The sequence below is a fragment of the Bombina bombina genome, chromosome 1, assembly GCF_027579735.1.
Source record: "Bombina bombina isolate aBomBom1 chromosome 1, aBomBom1.pri, whole genome shotgun sequence".
Lineage (NCBI taxonomy): Eukaryota > Metazoa > Chordata > Amphibia > Anura > Bombinatoridae > Bombina > Bombina bombina.
In genome coordinates, this window is record NC_069499.1 from 1,132,741,765 (window position 1) to 1,132,759,578 (window position 17,814).

Below are 17,814 nucleotides of genomic sequence, written 5' to 3' on the forward strand. Positions count from 1 at the left end.
GTTAGGTTTAGGGGTTAATAGTTTAATTAAGTGTTTTGTGATGCAGGAGGGCGGAAGTTTAGGGGTTAATAGGTAGTTTAAGGGTGTATTTTGTAACATTTTAGTTATGAGTTTTGTGAAACATTTTGGTTTCTCAAAATTCATAACTACTGCTCTCAGATGGCAGAATGGATCGTATCGGTATAGGCTGTAATGCAAGCATCTTCCCAGTTCCAGGAAAAACACATAATTAAACATGAAATAATTACTGAGCCACAGAATAAGATTAATTTAAAGACATAAAGAATACCAGAGGGTAGAAGAGAGGCAGTTAATGCATAAATAAGGAAGATGCTAGAGTTAGGGGTAATTAAAGTATTAGCGCTGCATAATCTTTTCGGGCTCTCCAAATACCTGATAATAATAATAATAATAATATCACAGATTGACTAGAACAATCCCATTGTTCTAGTGCCCTAACCAATTAATGAAATATGATTCTGTAATGATTTTCATAATTGAATGAAATATGTAAGTCCGATGCTTACCCTATGCCTTGGGTTGATGAATTAATACAGAGATTAGGAGGCTCCAGATATTTAACTACTCTAGACTTGACAAAAGGTTATTAGCGAGTTACCCTGACTGAAAGGGAAAAGGAAAAATGGATTTTTCTATACCGAAGGTTTTATTCCTTTGTAAAATGTTACCATTTGGTTTGCAAGCTGACCCATCTATTTTTCAGCATATGATGGATAGGATACTTATGCCTCATAGAGAATATGCTGCTGCCTACCTTGATGATGTCATGATTCACAAAATCAAGTTAAGGTAGTAGTAAATTCTATCCAGGCTGCCAGCTCAACTGTCAACCCTGCTAAGTGCTTTTTAGGATCGGAAGGGGTCAAACATTTGGGTTATGCTATTTGAAGGGGACTACTTAACTACAAAATGGCAAAGTAGAGGCTATTTTCTGGCTAGCCCTGTCCTGTAACAAAGACACAAGTGAGAGCATTTCTATGTCTTGCAGGGTATTACCATAGATTTATTCCTAATTTTGCTACAATTGCAAATTCTTTAACCGAGTTAACCAATTCTAAAAGTTCAGTGATAATAAAGTGGAACCTTGAGGCAGAGAATGAATTTCATTTCTTAAAGGTGGCATTGTCTTAGTCACTCCAGATGTAACAAAATAATGTGTGGTACAGACTGATGCATCTGATGTAGGTCTAGGAGCATTACTATCCCAAGTACACTAGGGTGAAGAGCATCCTGTTATGTACTTAAGTAGGAACATTTATTTGCTTGAACAGAGGTACTCTGTATTTGGGAAAGATGCCTAGCAATCAAATGGCCACTAGAAACCTTAACATATTATCTTCTAGGAAGAAAATTTAAACTGATCATCGATCATGCACCCTTGACTTGGATGAGAAAAAATAGTCTCTAAAAATAATTTCTAATTTAGTAGAAACTGCTCTGCAATGTTTTATTTTACAATATACCAACAGAAATAAAAAAAAAATCGAATAGAAGCATTTTCAGTAGGTAAAGTGTAGTGGGAAACTACATTACTCAGTTTTTACTTAAAATCCAAAATTTTTCTTTCATGATTCAGATAGAGAATACAATTTGAAACAACTTTCCAATTTACTTCTATTATTTAATTTGCTGTCTTCTCTTGTTATCATTTGCTGAAAGGTTTATCTAGGCAAGTTCATGAGCAGCAGAGAAACTAGGTTCTAGCTGTTGATTGGTGGCTGCATATATATATTGAATGTGATTGGCTCACCCATGTATTCATTTAGAAACTACGGGGCATATGTATCAAGCTCCGAATGGAGCTTGATGCCCCATGTTTCTGGCGAGCCTGCAGGCTCGCCAGAAACAGCAATTATGAAGCAGCGGTCACAAAGACCGCTGCTCCATAACCTGTCCGCCTGCTCTGAGCAGGCGGACAGACATCACCGGAAATCATCCCAATCGAATATGATTGGGAAATCATCCCAATCGAATATGAGCTGCTGGTGCAATGCTGAATACGGCGAGCGTATTGCTCGCCGTATTCAGCGAGGTCTGTTGGACATGATCCACACTGTTGGATCAGGTCCGACAGACCTTGATAACTATGGGCCTAAAAAGAGCTGAGCCTTGGTAGCTGTTGCAGTTATTCACCTACTATCAAATTAAATGCATTTCACTCTTGTGAGCTGCTGGTGCAATGCTGAATACGGCGAGCGTATTCAGCGAGGTCTGTTGGATCAGGTCCGACAGACCTTGATAACTATGGGCCTATTCAACAAATGATACCAAGAGAATGAAACAGATTAGATAATAGAAGTAAATTAGAAAGTTTTTTAAAATTTTATTCTCTATCTGAATCATGAAAGAAAAAAATTGGGTTTCATGTAACTTTAAATAAGAAATTAAAAAGAACATCAACATGTTTTAATATCAATTAACCAAATAGAATGCAGGGGATAAAATGTTTTTTTGTTATTTCTTCCCTGTATTCACACATTTCCATATACTAGTACTCTATTCTTTTATATTGATGTACAGCATATTTATTGTAACACTTTGTATCTGTACATCTCTATGGGGTATATAAATGCTTTCTAACTCGTTTAATTCATTGTAGAGTCTACAAGACCATAAAAACTTAAATACATTTGCATTCATTTTTAATTAGTAAACTATTCAAAGAATATATAATATCTAAGTGTTACACACTTTACACTTTTAATTCTATTATATACATACATACATTACACAGCTACACAAACACATCTACACACACCTACACAGACACACACACTCATACACATACACACCTACACTTACACATATAAACACGCACACACACACCTACACATACAAAACCTACACACACACACCCGTACACATACACACCTACACTTACACATATAAACACACACACACACCTACACATACAAAACCTACACACACACATACATACATACACACACACACACACACAAACACATACACACAGAACAGGTGAATATGAATACTTTGTATTGCATAATTTCCTATTATCCTGTTTCTCCTACCAACAATTTATAACAGCCAACAGTTGCCTGTTTCCGTTACTCATATTTTTCCCATTTATTTTAACAAAAGACTACAGCATTTTGCATGAAAAAGAAAAACAGATTTTATTTGAAAAAGAAGAAAACACTTGCCATAACACAAGAAAAGGCAAAATGTTCACAAGAAACTCCAGATCCATCTTTGTCTGCAATAGTTAAATCCTTTGTGAAATAGGCTCAGTGATCTTTTAACATCCCAATTGTGCACTCTACACATCATATGGACGCTGGAGACAATGGGCTCCTCCTCCTAAACTAATATTATAAGCACTGTATAGATGAATTGACTAGCATGATTTATTCTATAAATGTTTGTGTAAGAAAACAGTGCTGGTTTGTTATGATGCATTGCATTTTTGTGATGCTTTTGCATTATTTTGTGATGCATTTGTTACATTGCAACTGCTGAAAATAGCTTACAGTATTTATACATATTTGGGTTCCTAAGAGCTGAGCCTTGGTAGCTGTTGCAGTTATTTACCTACTATCAAATTAAATGCATTTCACTCCAGCCATTGGACACATTTGACACATACTATGTACCCTTTAAACAGGAAAATATAAAAGATCACAGAAAAATATGAATAAACAGTCTGATATGTAAAATATTGCACCAGACACCAGCTGAAAACAAACGTGCTTGTTTTTTTGTTTGTTTTTTTATATTGCTTTAAGTGGATTTGTAATTTGATGTTTCCTTGGAGCATTTCATTTAATTATTTGTTGTGTTGAGATCCTGAAAAAAAAACACAAAGGGAAAAATCATATAAACATTTGATACACTTTCTTAATAATACAATTTAATAATATTGTTATAGAAATATACTTTTTACTGTTACTATTAGGAATGTACATTTGAATCATTCATCTTTTCGGAGCCAGAGTTCTACTTGAAAAAGTGAAACACACATTTGTGCAAATCCAGATCTTGTGTTGCAATTTCACAAGAGGAAATTCAGCTCGAAAAGAGCCAAAGGCCTTGAATTATCCAAATGCAAATGCATAGTAACTATCGGCTAGATTACGAGTTTTTGTCGGTAAGGCTGTGAGGTGCTATCGAGCCTTTTTTTCTTAACGCTCACTTAAGCCAACACTGGTATTACAAGTTTTCTTCAAGCCGGCATTAGCCTCAGAAAAGTGAGCGTTGAGCAAAATTTAGCTCCACATCTCACTGTAATACCAGCGCTGCTTAAGTCAACGGTAAGCTGGCAAAACGTGCTCGTGCACAATTTCCCCATAGAAAACAATGGGGCTGAGCTGGCTGAAAAAAAACCTAACACCTGCAAAAAAGCAGCGTCCAGCTCCTAACGCAGCCCCATTGTTTCCTATGGGGAAATTAATTTTATGTCTGCACCTAACACCCTAACATGAACCCCGAGTCTAAACACCCCAAATCTTACACTTATTAACCCCTAATCTGCCGCCCCCAAAATCGTCACCACCTACATTATATCATTAACCCCTAATCTGCCGCTCCGGACACCGTTGCCACCTACATTATACTTATGAACCCCTAATCTGCTGCCCCCAACATCGCCGAACCCTACATTATATTTATTAACCCCTAATCTGCCCCCCTAACATCGCCGCCACTACAATAAATTTATTAACACCTAAACCTAAGTCTAACCCTAACCCTTACACCCCCCTAACTTAAATATAATTTAAATAAATCTAAATAAATTTACTATAATTAAATAAATTAATCCTATTTAAAACTAAATACTTACCGATAAAATAAACCCTAAGCTAGCTACAATATAACTTACTAATAGTTACATTGCAGCTAGTTTAGGATTTATTTTTATTTTACAGGCAACTTTGTATTTATTTTAACTAGGTACAATAGTTATTAAATAGTTATTAACTATTTAATAACTTCCTAGTTAAAATAAGTACAAATTTAACTGTAAAATAAATCCTAACCTAAATTACAATTACACCTAACACTACACTATCATTAAATTAATTAAATAAATTACCTACAATTACCTACAATTAACTACAATTAAATTAAATAAACTAAAGTACAAATAAAAAACACTAAATTACAGAAAATAAAAAAAGAATTACAATTTTTTTAAACTAATTACACCTAATCTAATCCCCCTAATAAAATAAAAAAGCCCCCCAAAATAATAAAATTCCCTACCCTATACTAAATTACAAATAGCTATTAAAAAGGCCTTTTGCGGGGCATTGCCCCAAAGTAATCAGCTCTTTTACCTGTAAAAAAAAATACAACCCCCCCAACATTAAAACCCACCACCCACACACCCAACCCTACTCTACAACCCACCCAATCCCCCCTTAAAAAACCTAACACTACCCCCTTGAAGATCACCCTACCTTGAGCCGTCTTCACCAAGCCGGGCACAAGTGGATGTCTAGAGGAGCAGAAGTCTTCATCCGATCCGGCCAGAATAGGACCTCCAGACCGGCAGAAGTCTTCATCCAGGTGGCATCTTCTATCTTCTTCCATCCGGAGTGGAGTGGGTCCATCTTGAAGACATTCGACACGGAGCATCCTCTTTCATCCGACGGCGACTGAAGAATGATTGTTCCTTTAAAAGACGTCATCCAAGATGGCGTCCCTTCAATTCTGATTGGCTGATAGAATCGTATCAGCCAATCGGAATTAAGGTAGGAAAAATCCTATTGGCTGATGCAATAGGATTGATCTTGCATTCTATTGGCTGTTCCAATCAGCCAATAGAATGCGAGCTCAATCCTATTGGTTGATTGGATCAGCCAATAGGATTGAACTTTAATCCTATTGGCTGATTGCTTCAGCCAATAGGATTTTTCCTACCTTAATTCCGATTGGATAGGATTCTATCAGCCAATCGGAATTGAAGGGACACCATCTTGGGTGACGTCACTTAAAGGAACCTTCATTCTTCAGTCGCCGTCGGATGGAAGAGGATGCTCCATGTTGGATGTCTTCAAGATGGACCCGCTCTGCTCTGGATGGCAGAAGTCTTCATCCAAGCGACATCTTCTATCTTCTTAGAAGATAGAAGATGTCGCCTGGATGAAGACTTCTGCCAGTCTGGAGGTCCTCTTCTGGCCGGATCGGATGAAGACTTCTGCCCCTCTGGACGTCCACTTGTGCCCGGCTGGGTGAAGACGGCTCAAGGTAGGGTGATCTTCAAGGGGGTAGTGTTAGGTTTTTTAAGGGGGGATTGGGTGGGTTTTAGAGTAGGGTTGGGTGTGTGGGTGGTGGGTTTTAATGTTGGGGGGTATTGTATTTTTTTTTACAGGTAAAAGAGCTGATTACTTTGGGGCAATGCCCCACAAAAGGCCATTTTAAGGGCTATTTGTAATTTAGTATAGGGTTGGGAATTTTATTATTTTGGGGGCTTTTTTATTTTATTAGGGGGATTAGATTAGGTGTAATTAGTTTAAAAAAATGTAATTCTTTTTTTATTTTCTGTAATTTAGTGTTTGTTTGTTTTTTGTACTTTAGTTTATTTAATTTAATTGTAGGTAATTGTAGGCAATTTATTTAATTAATTTAATGATAGTGTAGTGTTAGGTGTAATTGTAAATTAGGTTAGGATTTTTTTTTCAGGTAAATTTGTACTTATTTTAACTAGGAAAATATTAAATAGTTAATAACTATTTAATAACTATTGTACCTTGTTAAAATAAATACAAAGTTGCCTGTAAAATAAAAATAAATCCTAAGCTAGCTACAATGTAACTATTAGTTATATTGTAGCTAGCTTAGGGTTTATTTTATCGGTACTTATTTAGTTTTAAATAGGATTCATTTATTTAATAGTAGTAAATTTATTTTGTTTTATTTAAATTATATTTAAGTTAGGCGGTGTTAGGGTTAGGGTTAGACTTAGGTTTAGGGTTTAATAAATGTAATATAGTAGCGGCGACGTTGGGGGTGGCAGATTAGGGGTAAATAATTGTAGTTAGGTGTCGGCGATGTTAGGGACGGCAGATTAGGGGTTAATAAAATTTAACTAGTGTTTGCGAGGCGGGAGTGTGGCGGTTTAGGGGTTAATAAATGTATTAAAGTGGTGGTGATGTCCGGTCAGCAGATTAGGGGTTAAACATTTTAGTTAAGTGTTTCCGATGTGGGGGGGGGTCGGTTTAGGGGTTAATAGGTTTATGGGTGTTAGTATACTTTTTATCACTTTAGTTAAGAGTTTTATGTTTCGGCTTTAGCCCATAAAACTCTTAACTACTGACTTTTAAATGCGGTAGTCTTGCCAGGAGAGGGTCTACTGCTCACTTTTTCAGGCGATCGTAATACCGGCGTTAGGCAAATCCCATTACAAAGATAGGATACGCAATTGATGTAAGGGGATTTGCGGTATGCTATAATCGTTGACAAAAAGTGAGCGGTAGACCCTCTCCTGCCTGACTCGTAATACCAGCGGGCGTTAAAAAGCAACATTGGGAGCCCTCAATGCTACTTTTTAAGGCTAACGCAAGACTCGTAATCTAGCCGAATATTAGTAGAAAATTCAACAGAGCTATAAATTTAGAGCAAAAAATAGAATGCCAACCTTAAAATGTTCAGCCCTTATGGCTTCTCTAAGGGGCTGAACCTAGATATTTTTTAATTTTGGGTGGAGTTTTATTCACTTTAGTTTTCATTCTTTGAATAAAGCATATTGCTGAGTATTTAGGATTTTTTTTTACTTTTAATGTAAATATACAATATTTGAAATAAACCTTGCAATGTCAGCATGTAGACTAAACACATTAATTCCTTGGACACACTTGAATTAGGGATAGGCAGGTGTTGGAATTTTGAAATTTAAATGGAAGGTCAAATGTTCCCTTTTACATTTGTTCTGCTATTCAAAAGTTTCCATAGAACAAATGTTAACTTTGCATATTGAATGCTATTGAAATATTTAAATATATATGATCATTTTCAAATGCTGAGGTTTCACTTACCATGTGTCCCTCCTGATGAATGATGGGCTTGAACACTACACAGAAACAAAAACAGCAGCAGGTAAATATATTTTTTATGTTACTGGTTAACCAGCATATCTAGTGTATGCATCTAATTCCTTCAAGCTTTACTAAGCTTAATATATTGTTCACAAAGACATCATCTCTTATGATCAGTGGCATTTTTAGAAATTACATCTGGGGGGCACTTACATGAGGCCCTATTGTGATTTGTGTATGTACAGTGGGTAGTGATCATGGGCATGCCATGTACTAGGGCGGGTAGATTGTGGGAGGGCCGAGTGGAGCTAGGGTGGGCCTAGGCACAGTGGTGGTGTGAAAGCAAGGGATGAGCACATTGGGCCGCCATTATGCTGGGGGTCAGTTAGGGTTAGTGATAACGCTACTGCTTATGAATTGTCGTCTAGTGTCATTTTTATCTTCATTTTGGTGGATATAATTTAATATGAATGAAATATTTAATAGTCTGCAAAACAAAAATGAGGTTTGGCCTCTACTTATGAAATAAACCACTGAGTTTATGCTCCCCATCTTGACACTCAGTGATCATTGATGTGCAATAAAATTAACAAACAAAAAAAGATTTGGAGAGTATAAGAGTGGGAGAGTATCATGCCATAGAACTACCCCTTTAATTGTGCTTCCCCTTCAGATCCCGCTGCTCCCCCTTCAAATCCCTCTAATTTAGGCAAAAACTAGTTGACCTGATTCAAAATGCCCCATATAAATTAGATTTGATATTGTAAACCTGCAAACTTCCTTATGCAACACCTGACAAACACCCAGAACAAACATGCATGAGCGGGTCTGCATCCGCTGCTGTGTACATGGAGTCCATAGAGCTCTAGAAACATGTAGCATATGCTGCAGAAATAGTAGTAACTTTTCCTAGAAGTATTTTTGCTAATGGAAGTATATTTCAAAAAGGCTTCTATTTAAAATTGAAATGCACTAACACAACCTATGATACATACTTTATGTCATGTCCTTCCAGCAGACGTTTATAGGTAGCTATTTCCATTTCCAAATGGGTTTTCTGGTCCATAAGCAGTCTGTACTCCTGATTCTGGCGCTCCAAGTCTGATCTGATCTGCGCTAGCTGTGCTTCAACGTTGTCAATAAGCCCTTGCAATTGTGCAAGTTGTGATGCATAGTTGGCTTGTGTTTCTTCAAGAGAACACTCCAGCGATGATTTCTTTAACATGCAGTTTAAAAATAGTACAATAAATCTTATATAATAAAACAAACAATATTCTATTAAAGTACTTTCATCATTTAAATTATTTGTTTATACTGGTTGGTAACTGCGTCAGTTGTTGCAGGTCTTTAAAACGTATGTGTTTAACTTGTGTCAAAGAAATTAGTTTCCTTACATGAACCTTATAGTTTTACTGACTGAGGCTATTTTGTATAATTGCCATGTGAAGCTGCATAGCTACAAACTGTCTTAGGAATGATAATTATTACAGATCTAAGACAGTTTGCAAAGAGAATTACCCCATGTGTCTGCACCCCAGTTATAGTTGTGACGTACCATGCTTAGCTGGCTCTGCAACTCAATCTCTAGAGTCTGAGCAGTGCGCCTCAAATCTATCAGTTCATTGTTTATTGACTTTAGTTGTTCTGCACCTGAAGACATCTCACGGTTTAGCTCTGCACTCTGTGTTAACAAGAACCAGGAGATAAAGTGTTAATTCCTTATGTAATACACATAAAATACATTTAAATAAAATTATAACTGTTATATCTATCAACTATCGTCTATCTATCTATCTATCTATCTATCATCTATCTATCTATCTATCTATCTATCTATCTATCTATTAATCTACCTATATATCTATGTATCTATCAATTAATCTATCTATCTATCTATCTATCTATCTATCTATATCTATCTATATATCTATCTATCATCTATCTATCTATCAATCAATCATCTATCTATCTATTAATCTATCTATATATCTATTTATCTATTAATCTATCATCTATCTATCTATCTATCTATCTATCTATCAATTAATCTATCATATATCTATCTATCTATCTATCTATCATCTATTAATCTATCACCTAACATCTATCTATCTATCAATCACCTACCTATCTATCTATCTATTAATATATCTATGTATGTATTTATCTATCTATTAATCTATCATCTATCTATCTATCTATCTATCTATCTATCTATTAATCTATCTATATATTAATCTATCTATCTTTCTATCTATCTATATATTAACCAAGTTAAAAATATATTATATTTGTTTGTGTTAAAATTAGGCTAGAAAAAAATAAATTAAAAAGAAGTTTAAGTTAAAGGTAGGGCTAACAAAAACTGCCTTGATTTGTACATCTGGATCCTTGGACACTATTTCTCATTAGCTGGTAGGAACATAAGAACAGACTACACATAAATGTTATTTTTGTCAGCACATGAACAGAAAAAAAAACATTAAAAAAAATACATTTTTAAACATTTTTTAAATGGAACAAAAGTTCAGTATAATGTCTTATTAATTTATTTAAACTAATATTAAAACTAATATAACAGATGCTAAAATCTCCATTGCCCACTGGCCAATGAAGACAACTCCCACAACATGAACAGAAAATCAACTTTTTTTTTAACGTAAAACATTTAAAAACACCTTTTAGATGTAACAAATATTGTTTAATTTTCCATTCAATTTGTAATCTTCTTTTATGTTAAAAGCCAAGCCTTTGTTTTTCCTAAACATGAATATTTGTATTACTGCCGGTATTTTAACTGTTTCAAAATGCATTCATCTTTTAACAACATACTAGTTGAGTGTAAAAATGTTTTTGAGTGCATTGTTGTTGCCCTATTTGGAGGAGACCATTCAGACTTAGATAAGGCTTGCTAACGTTATTTTATTAGTATCATATATATAGTTTAGTATTTCATTATTCTATCATCTCTGCAGAAAGCTAATTAAGGCCTGTGAAGTCTACAGTGTATGATTCCAGTTCTCAGAACGGAAACCCCACATTTTCAGACTTTGATTACAGGAAATGAGGTAAAATAAATAATAAAAGTATAATGCAAAGTTATCTTTTTTAACTACACATAAGTACACATTTTATATTACATTCTTAAAATATTTACTGTCCTTTTAAGAATGGCACTTACTGCTACAAGCAGTGGTAAAACTAAGGTAAAGGCAGCTCCCTTTGTAATCTATTCTGAGATTTTACTGTGTAAGGGCCTAAAGTAATTAAATGGACTTGCTCTGCGTTCTTCTATAGAATTCAGTTAGTGAATGCAGCCTATTTACCCTTTGCTGGAACAAGGCCTCAGCTTCTTTCATGTTCCGCTCCATCAAGTTCTCATATTGCTCTCTGATTTCAACCAAAGCTCTGTTCAGATCTACAGATGGCGCAGCATTTAGTTCCACATTGACTCTAGCACCCAGTTGAGCTCTTAGACTGTTCACCTCCTGTAAGTGCAAACATAATAATAAATAAAGTGATAGTATAACAATTATGCTTAGAAATGAACAATTATATATACATTTTTTATTTCTCATTATACTATCTTGAGCAATACAAATTTGCCATTTAACCTTTTTGTTGGAGAAAAGAACACATTTCTGTACATACCTCCTCATGGTTTTTCTTCAGTTGTTCTAACTCTTCCTGGAGACATTGCATCTGCATTTCTAGATCCCGTCTTTCCATGTTAAGTTCATCTAATGCTCTGCGCAAACCACGCACATCTTCCTCAACATTATTTCTAACACCAAGTTCAATCTCAAACCTGAATAGATAAGAATAGTAATTGAGTATATTGACAGCAACAAACTTCCATTTATGATCAAACAGAGCTTACTTTAGGTACTAGTTTATGTAAATAATTCAGTCATGGATCCTATAATAAGCCTCAATTGATTGAAAAAACATTCAGGTCCAAATCTGGTCAGATTAAACAAGAACACTGTAATGATCACTTCACATTCATAGGTGAAGGTAAAAGTCATCTACTTTTGTGGCACTATTTTGTAGGATCCCTAGTCACACAAAATGGTGCACCAGTTTTTTTATGGGGCACAGTTTAGAAAGCATTAACGTATAAGAACTTAAAACACTTTCAATTAAAAAATCACATTGGTTAGTAGTAAATAGTAAATGAAATGTACAGTCAAGGAACTGAAAACTATGCATAGGCTCGGATTTAAGTCATTTTGTTTACGGAACCTTGATTCAGAAAAGGAATTTCTTAAGGGACATGAAACCCAAAATGTTACCTTTTGTGATTCAGACAGAACATACAACTTTAAACAACTTACCAATTTACTTATATAATCAAATTTGCTTTGTTCTCTTGTTATCCTTTCTTGAAGGAGCAGAAAGGTAAGCTCAGGAGTGTACACATGTCTGCAACACTATATGGCATCCGTTTTGAAAGAATTTAATACATTTGCAAAAGCACTAGATGGCAAAAAATGTTCCTGCCTTGTTGTGCTCCAAACAGGTGTCTCTTCTACAAAAGATACCATGAGAACAAAGTAAATTGGAAACTTTTTTTTATACTGGTCTGCTCTCTCTGAATCATGAAATAAATAATTGGGGGTTCATGTCCCTTTAATGCTAGTCTGTAAATACATGCTCCGTGGTATAATTTACATTTTTGTTATGTGTTAAAAATATCTATATCAATGTATAGTAAGTTGTTATTCTATTGGAAATTGTAGTGTAAAAATAAAATGATCTGTTTTGTTTGAGAATTTTTAAATGAATTCCTTTTCTTATGCACCCCTGCTGCCACTCCAGATGAGAACATGTTTCTTTTTAAAAATAAAATATTTTAACAAAAAAGAGCATTTTATATTTATACTACACAATGACCCTTAAAATATGCGTAGGATACTTACTTGCTTTTGAAGTCCTCTGCAGCTAGCTTGGCATTGTCTATCTGCAGGACAATCCTAGCATTATCCATAGTAGTTGAGAAGACCTTTAAAATATATGGAAAACATATATATCATTCTTGCAATATAGCCTTAAATGTAGTTAAAGGGACACTGAACCCAATTTTTTTCTTTTGTGATTCAGATAGAGCATGCAATTTTAAGCAACTTTCTAATCTACTCCTTTTCTCAATTTTTCTTCGTTCTCTTGCTATCTTTATTTGAAAAGAAAGCATCTAAGCTTTTTTTTTTTTAATTCAGAACGCTGGACAGCACTTTTTTATTGGTGGATGAATATATCCACCAATCAGCAAGGGCAACCCAGGTTGTTCACCAAAAATGGGCCAGCATCTAAACTTACATTCTTGCATTTCAAATAAAGATACCAAGAGAATGAAGGAAATTTGATAATAGGAGTAAATTAGAAAGTTGCTTAAAATTTCATGCTCTATCTGAATCACAAAAGAAAAAATGTGGGTTCAGTGTCCCTTTAACACATGTCTTTCATTTGTTTTTGTTGTGTTACCTGATTCTGGATATCTTCAATAATCTTAAAATAATGGCTAGAATCAGGGAGTGTATTCTGGGAATTCTTTTCATGCCAATCACAAATCTTTTTCTCCAGTTGGGCATTTTCCTGCTCCAGTGAGCGCACCCTTTCTAGATAGACAGAAAGTCTATCATTGAGAATCTGCATTGTTTCTTTCTCGTTGATGCTGAGAATTCCACTTGATGTCCAAGAACCGTGGCCTCCAAAACTGTGATCTCCATAATTAAAAGTGTTATGTGCATTCCCAAAATCAAAGCCATGGTTGGTAGATGAGTGTTTAGAGAGAGAGGTCATTTTGCTTCCTGATCCTCCATGCACACTGGGAGCTTTGTTATGTCCCCCATGACTGGATGTCAGGGAACTTCTATGGTGAACTTTATGAGATCCTCCAGGATGGACTGAGGGACTGTGACCAGAGTTTTTTTCATAATGACCACTAATATGAACACTTCCCACACTTCCCATGAGGGTTCCAGAAACAGAATGCTTTACACTGTGGCTCATGATGCAGGTAGAACTATGATCTGATATAAGGAGGAAGTGAACTGTACCTAATTCAGCAAGTGAAGTGCTAACATTTCCTGTTTGGTGCCACTTTTATATGAAGTTAGAGTAGTCACCGGAATTATGTCATTTTTTACGGAGACTTTAAGCACCTAATTCCATTAAAAACTTGTTTTTGATCTGCTTCAAAATGAGCGTCACCAATGAAATCTAATTTATGGTATTTCTGAGAAAATTAACAGGGGATTGGGTAGAGTCATTACAAGGTGCTAGTAAGGCTGAACATCAGAGACACTCACTCCACTCACCACACCCCACTGAGGCTTCATATAATTGTGAAATTGTTGCATATAATGAGATATTTTGATGTCTTTAGCAACGTCATTAAGTATTTTTATATAATGTTTTGATCATAAATAATATAATGGAGCATATTTTAAACTATTTGCTTTTGTGTTGGGAAGATGTTTTCTGAAAAAGATTTAATTGTCTAAAAAAACCCCGTAAATAATGGCTAATCTTCAGTGCATCATTGTTTAACAGAGATGAGGTAAACTGTGATTTCTATTAGTGTCTTATAGTTTTCAAAAACACTTGCCAGGTTGTGTTTAGTAGCAAATAAGGAAATCAAAGGTGCCTGAGAATTGGATTAAAGTACTATTATGGATACACATAGTGAGAAGTGTTGCTGAATAAACACCTGCAAATATTACATCAGGGTCACATCCCTTTCTCTTTTCTTCAACTTTCTACATAATATCAGCTAGGCATGTGCATTCAGCTTATTCATGATGATACTTTTCATTGTTAAATATATACTTCTATATATATCTGATAATGTGAATGTAAATAGATACCTATACCTTTATATATATAGGAATACATATAGAGGTATAGGTATATATTGATATATATATATAGAATATATGTATGTATATGTATATATATATATATATATATATATATATATATATATATATATATATATATACCAACGTGTCATATACCATATACCTTTCACCAGTATAACTGTATTTTAAAATGTATTTATGTTGCGTTTAGTGCAACTTATTTTTAACACGATACCCTTTACACAGGGGCTTCAGCCGCGCTTACTCAATGAGCGTAAAATGCAATTGCACTCTCACAATCCCGTTTACTTTCAACTTGTAATATGTGCGCTATTTCTGACACACGCAAAAACCCGATATCACTCACACAAAACAGTTAGTGGGCCACTTGTAATCTAGCCCTTATTGTATGTAGCATTTTTATTTGATTTTGGATCTAATGTCACTTTAAATTAGGCTGGTTAATACTAGATTTCAGTATTACAAAATCTCCTATCTGAGTTGCAGTGTTATATCATGTAGACCCACGTAAAATAGTACTGGATTAGCACTTGTACACATTGATATTGTATATATTTTAATACATATTTTCTGTATTGTTCATTGTTCGAGGTGTTGAAAAAAAAAAATGAAAATGCTTGGAGGAATTCAAGAAACTGCGCTAACTTTTGTACGCAAGCGATAATGGGTTTATTGCGGCTCTTTGCACACATCAGAAGTAGCATGTGTATTACAAGTTGAAAGTATATGAGATGCCAGGTGTTAGGAAAAAAAAAGGCTGCCCTTTGCAGTCAAGTAGCTGAAAACATGTAAAATCATATTTATGCAATATTCATATTTAACCCCTTAGTGACCAGACCACTTTTACATTTGTTGACGGTTTGGTACCAGGGTTAATTTTACATTTCTGCAGTGTTTGTGTTTAGCTGTAATTTTCCTCTTACTCATTTACTTTACCCACACATATTATATACCATTTTTCTCGCCATTAAATGGACTTTCTAAAGATACTAAGATAAGATACTTTCATCATATCTTAAAATTTACTATAAAAAAATTATAAAATATGATTAAAAAATGGAAAAAAACCCACTTTTTCTAACTTTGACCCCCAAAATCTGTTACACATCTACAACCACCCCAAAACACCCATGCTAAATAGTTTCTAAAGTTTGTCCTGAGTTTAGAAATACCCAATGTTTACATGTTCTTTGCTTTTTAGCACTTTGCTATTTCCAAACCATTTTTTTTTTTTTCAAAATTAGCGATAGTTACATTGGAACACTGATATCTGTCAGGAATCCCTGAATAGCCCTTCACATGTATATATTTTTTTTAGTAGACAACCCAAAGTATTGATCTAGGCCCATTTTGGTATATTTCATGCCACAATTTCATCGCGAAATGCGATCAAATTAAAAAAAATTGCAAATTTTTTCCCAAACAGTTTCACATACTCTAGGTTTCTCACTGAAATTATTTACAAACTGCTTGTGCAATTATGGCACAAATAGTTGTAAATGCTTCTCTGGGATCCCCTTTGTTGAGAAATAGCAGACTTATATGGCTTTGGCATTGCTTTTTAATAATTAGAAGGCCGCTAAATGTCGCTGTGCACCACACGTGTATTATGCCCAGCAGTGAAGGGGTTAATTAGGGAGCTTGTAGGGTTAATTTTAGGTTTAGTGTAGTGTAGTAGACAACCAAAAGTATTGATCTAGGCCCATTTTGGTATATTTCATGCCACCATTTCACAGCCAAATGCGATCAAATAAAAAAAATCGCTAACTTTTTCACAATTTTAGGTTTCTCACTGAAATTATTTACAAACAGTTAGTACAATCATAGCACAATGGTTGTAAATACTTTTCTGGATCCCCTTTGTTCAGAAATAGCAGACATATATGGCTTTGGCATTGCTTTTTGGTAATTAGAAGGCCGCTAAATTCCGCTGCGTACCACACTTGTATTATGCCCAGCAGTGAAGGGGTTAATTAGGTAGCTTGTAGGGAGCTTGTAGGGTTAATTTTAGCTTTAGTATAGAGATCAACCTCCCACCTGACACATCCCACCCCCCTGACCCTCCCTAACAGCTCTCTTCCCACCCCAACCCCACAATTGTCCCCGCCATCTTAAAGTGAAGGTAAACTTTGATGAATGAAAGGCCTCAGGCAATGACTACTCAGGGGGGAAAGCCGTGATTGGAGGAAGCCGGATTAGTCATTGCTGACATGTGAAGAGAGGATTTCCAGGAGGGGGAAGCTGCTCTGGCTGTGAAAAGAAAAAAAGGTAAGTTTTTAATCGAAACGGCTGCTTTGTAAACTTTGATGAATGAAAGTGCCCCTGTTTTTATAGTATTTTTAAAAAATGGGCTTTCATTCACCAAAGTTTACCTTCACTTTAAGTACTGGCAGAAAGTCTGCCAGTACTAAAATACATTTATTATTTTTGTAATCTTAGGGTTTTTTATTTTTTCGTAATTTTAGTGTTTATTATTTTTTGTAACTTTAGAATTTTTAAATTTTTTGTAGTATTAGGTTTTTTTTAATTTGTAATTTAGGTTTTATTTTTTCGTAAATTTTTATTTATTTTAAGATAGTTATATTGTAACTTTAAATTTAAAGTTAGGGGGGTGTTAGGTTTAGGGGTTAATAATTTAATTTAGTGTTTTGCGATGTGGGGGGCCGGCGGTTTAGTGGTTAATAGGTTTAGTTTATTAGTTGCGATGTGGGGGGCTGGCGGTTTAGGGGTTAATAGCTTTATATAGTGTTGGCAATGTTAGGGAGCGGCGGATTAGGGGTTAATAGGTTTATATAGTGTTGGCGATGTAAGGGTGGTAGTTTAGGGGTTAATAGGTTTATTTCAGTGTTGGCGATGTGGGTGGGCGGCGGATTAGGGGTTAATAGGTTTAATATAGTGTTTGCAATGAGGGA

General features: G+C 35.0%; 1 protein-coding gene across 1 annotated transcript in view; it reads right to left on the reverse strand.

Moving 5' to 3' along the window:
• Positions 1–3,808: 3,808 nt before the first annotated feature.
• Positions 3,809–17,814, reverse strand: part of LOC128663422 (keratin, type I cytoskeletal 19-like) — a 47,117-nt gene continuing 33,111 nt past the window's right edge. Inside the window, exons 2-8 of the mRNA XM_053717747.1 lie at positions 12,941–13,023; positions 11,670–11,826; positions 11,345–11,506; positions 9,574–9,699; positions 9,014–9,234; positions 8,019–8,053; positions 3,809–3,828 (exon numbers count right to left, since the gene is read on the reverse strand). Coding sequence (XP_053573722.1) covers positions 3,809–3,828; positions 8,019–8,053; positions 9,014–9,234; positions 9,574–9,699; positions 11,345–11,506; positions 11,670–11,826; positions 12,941–13,023 — 804 coding nt within the window. The remainder of the gene's footprint in view (positions 3,829–8,018; positions 8,054–9,013; positions 9,235–9,573; positions 9,700–11,344; positions 11,507–11,669; positions 11,827–12,940; positions 13,024–17,814) is intronic.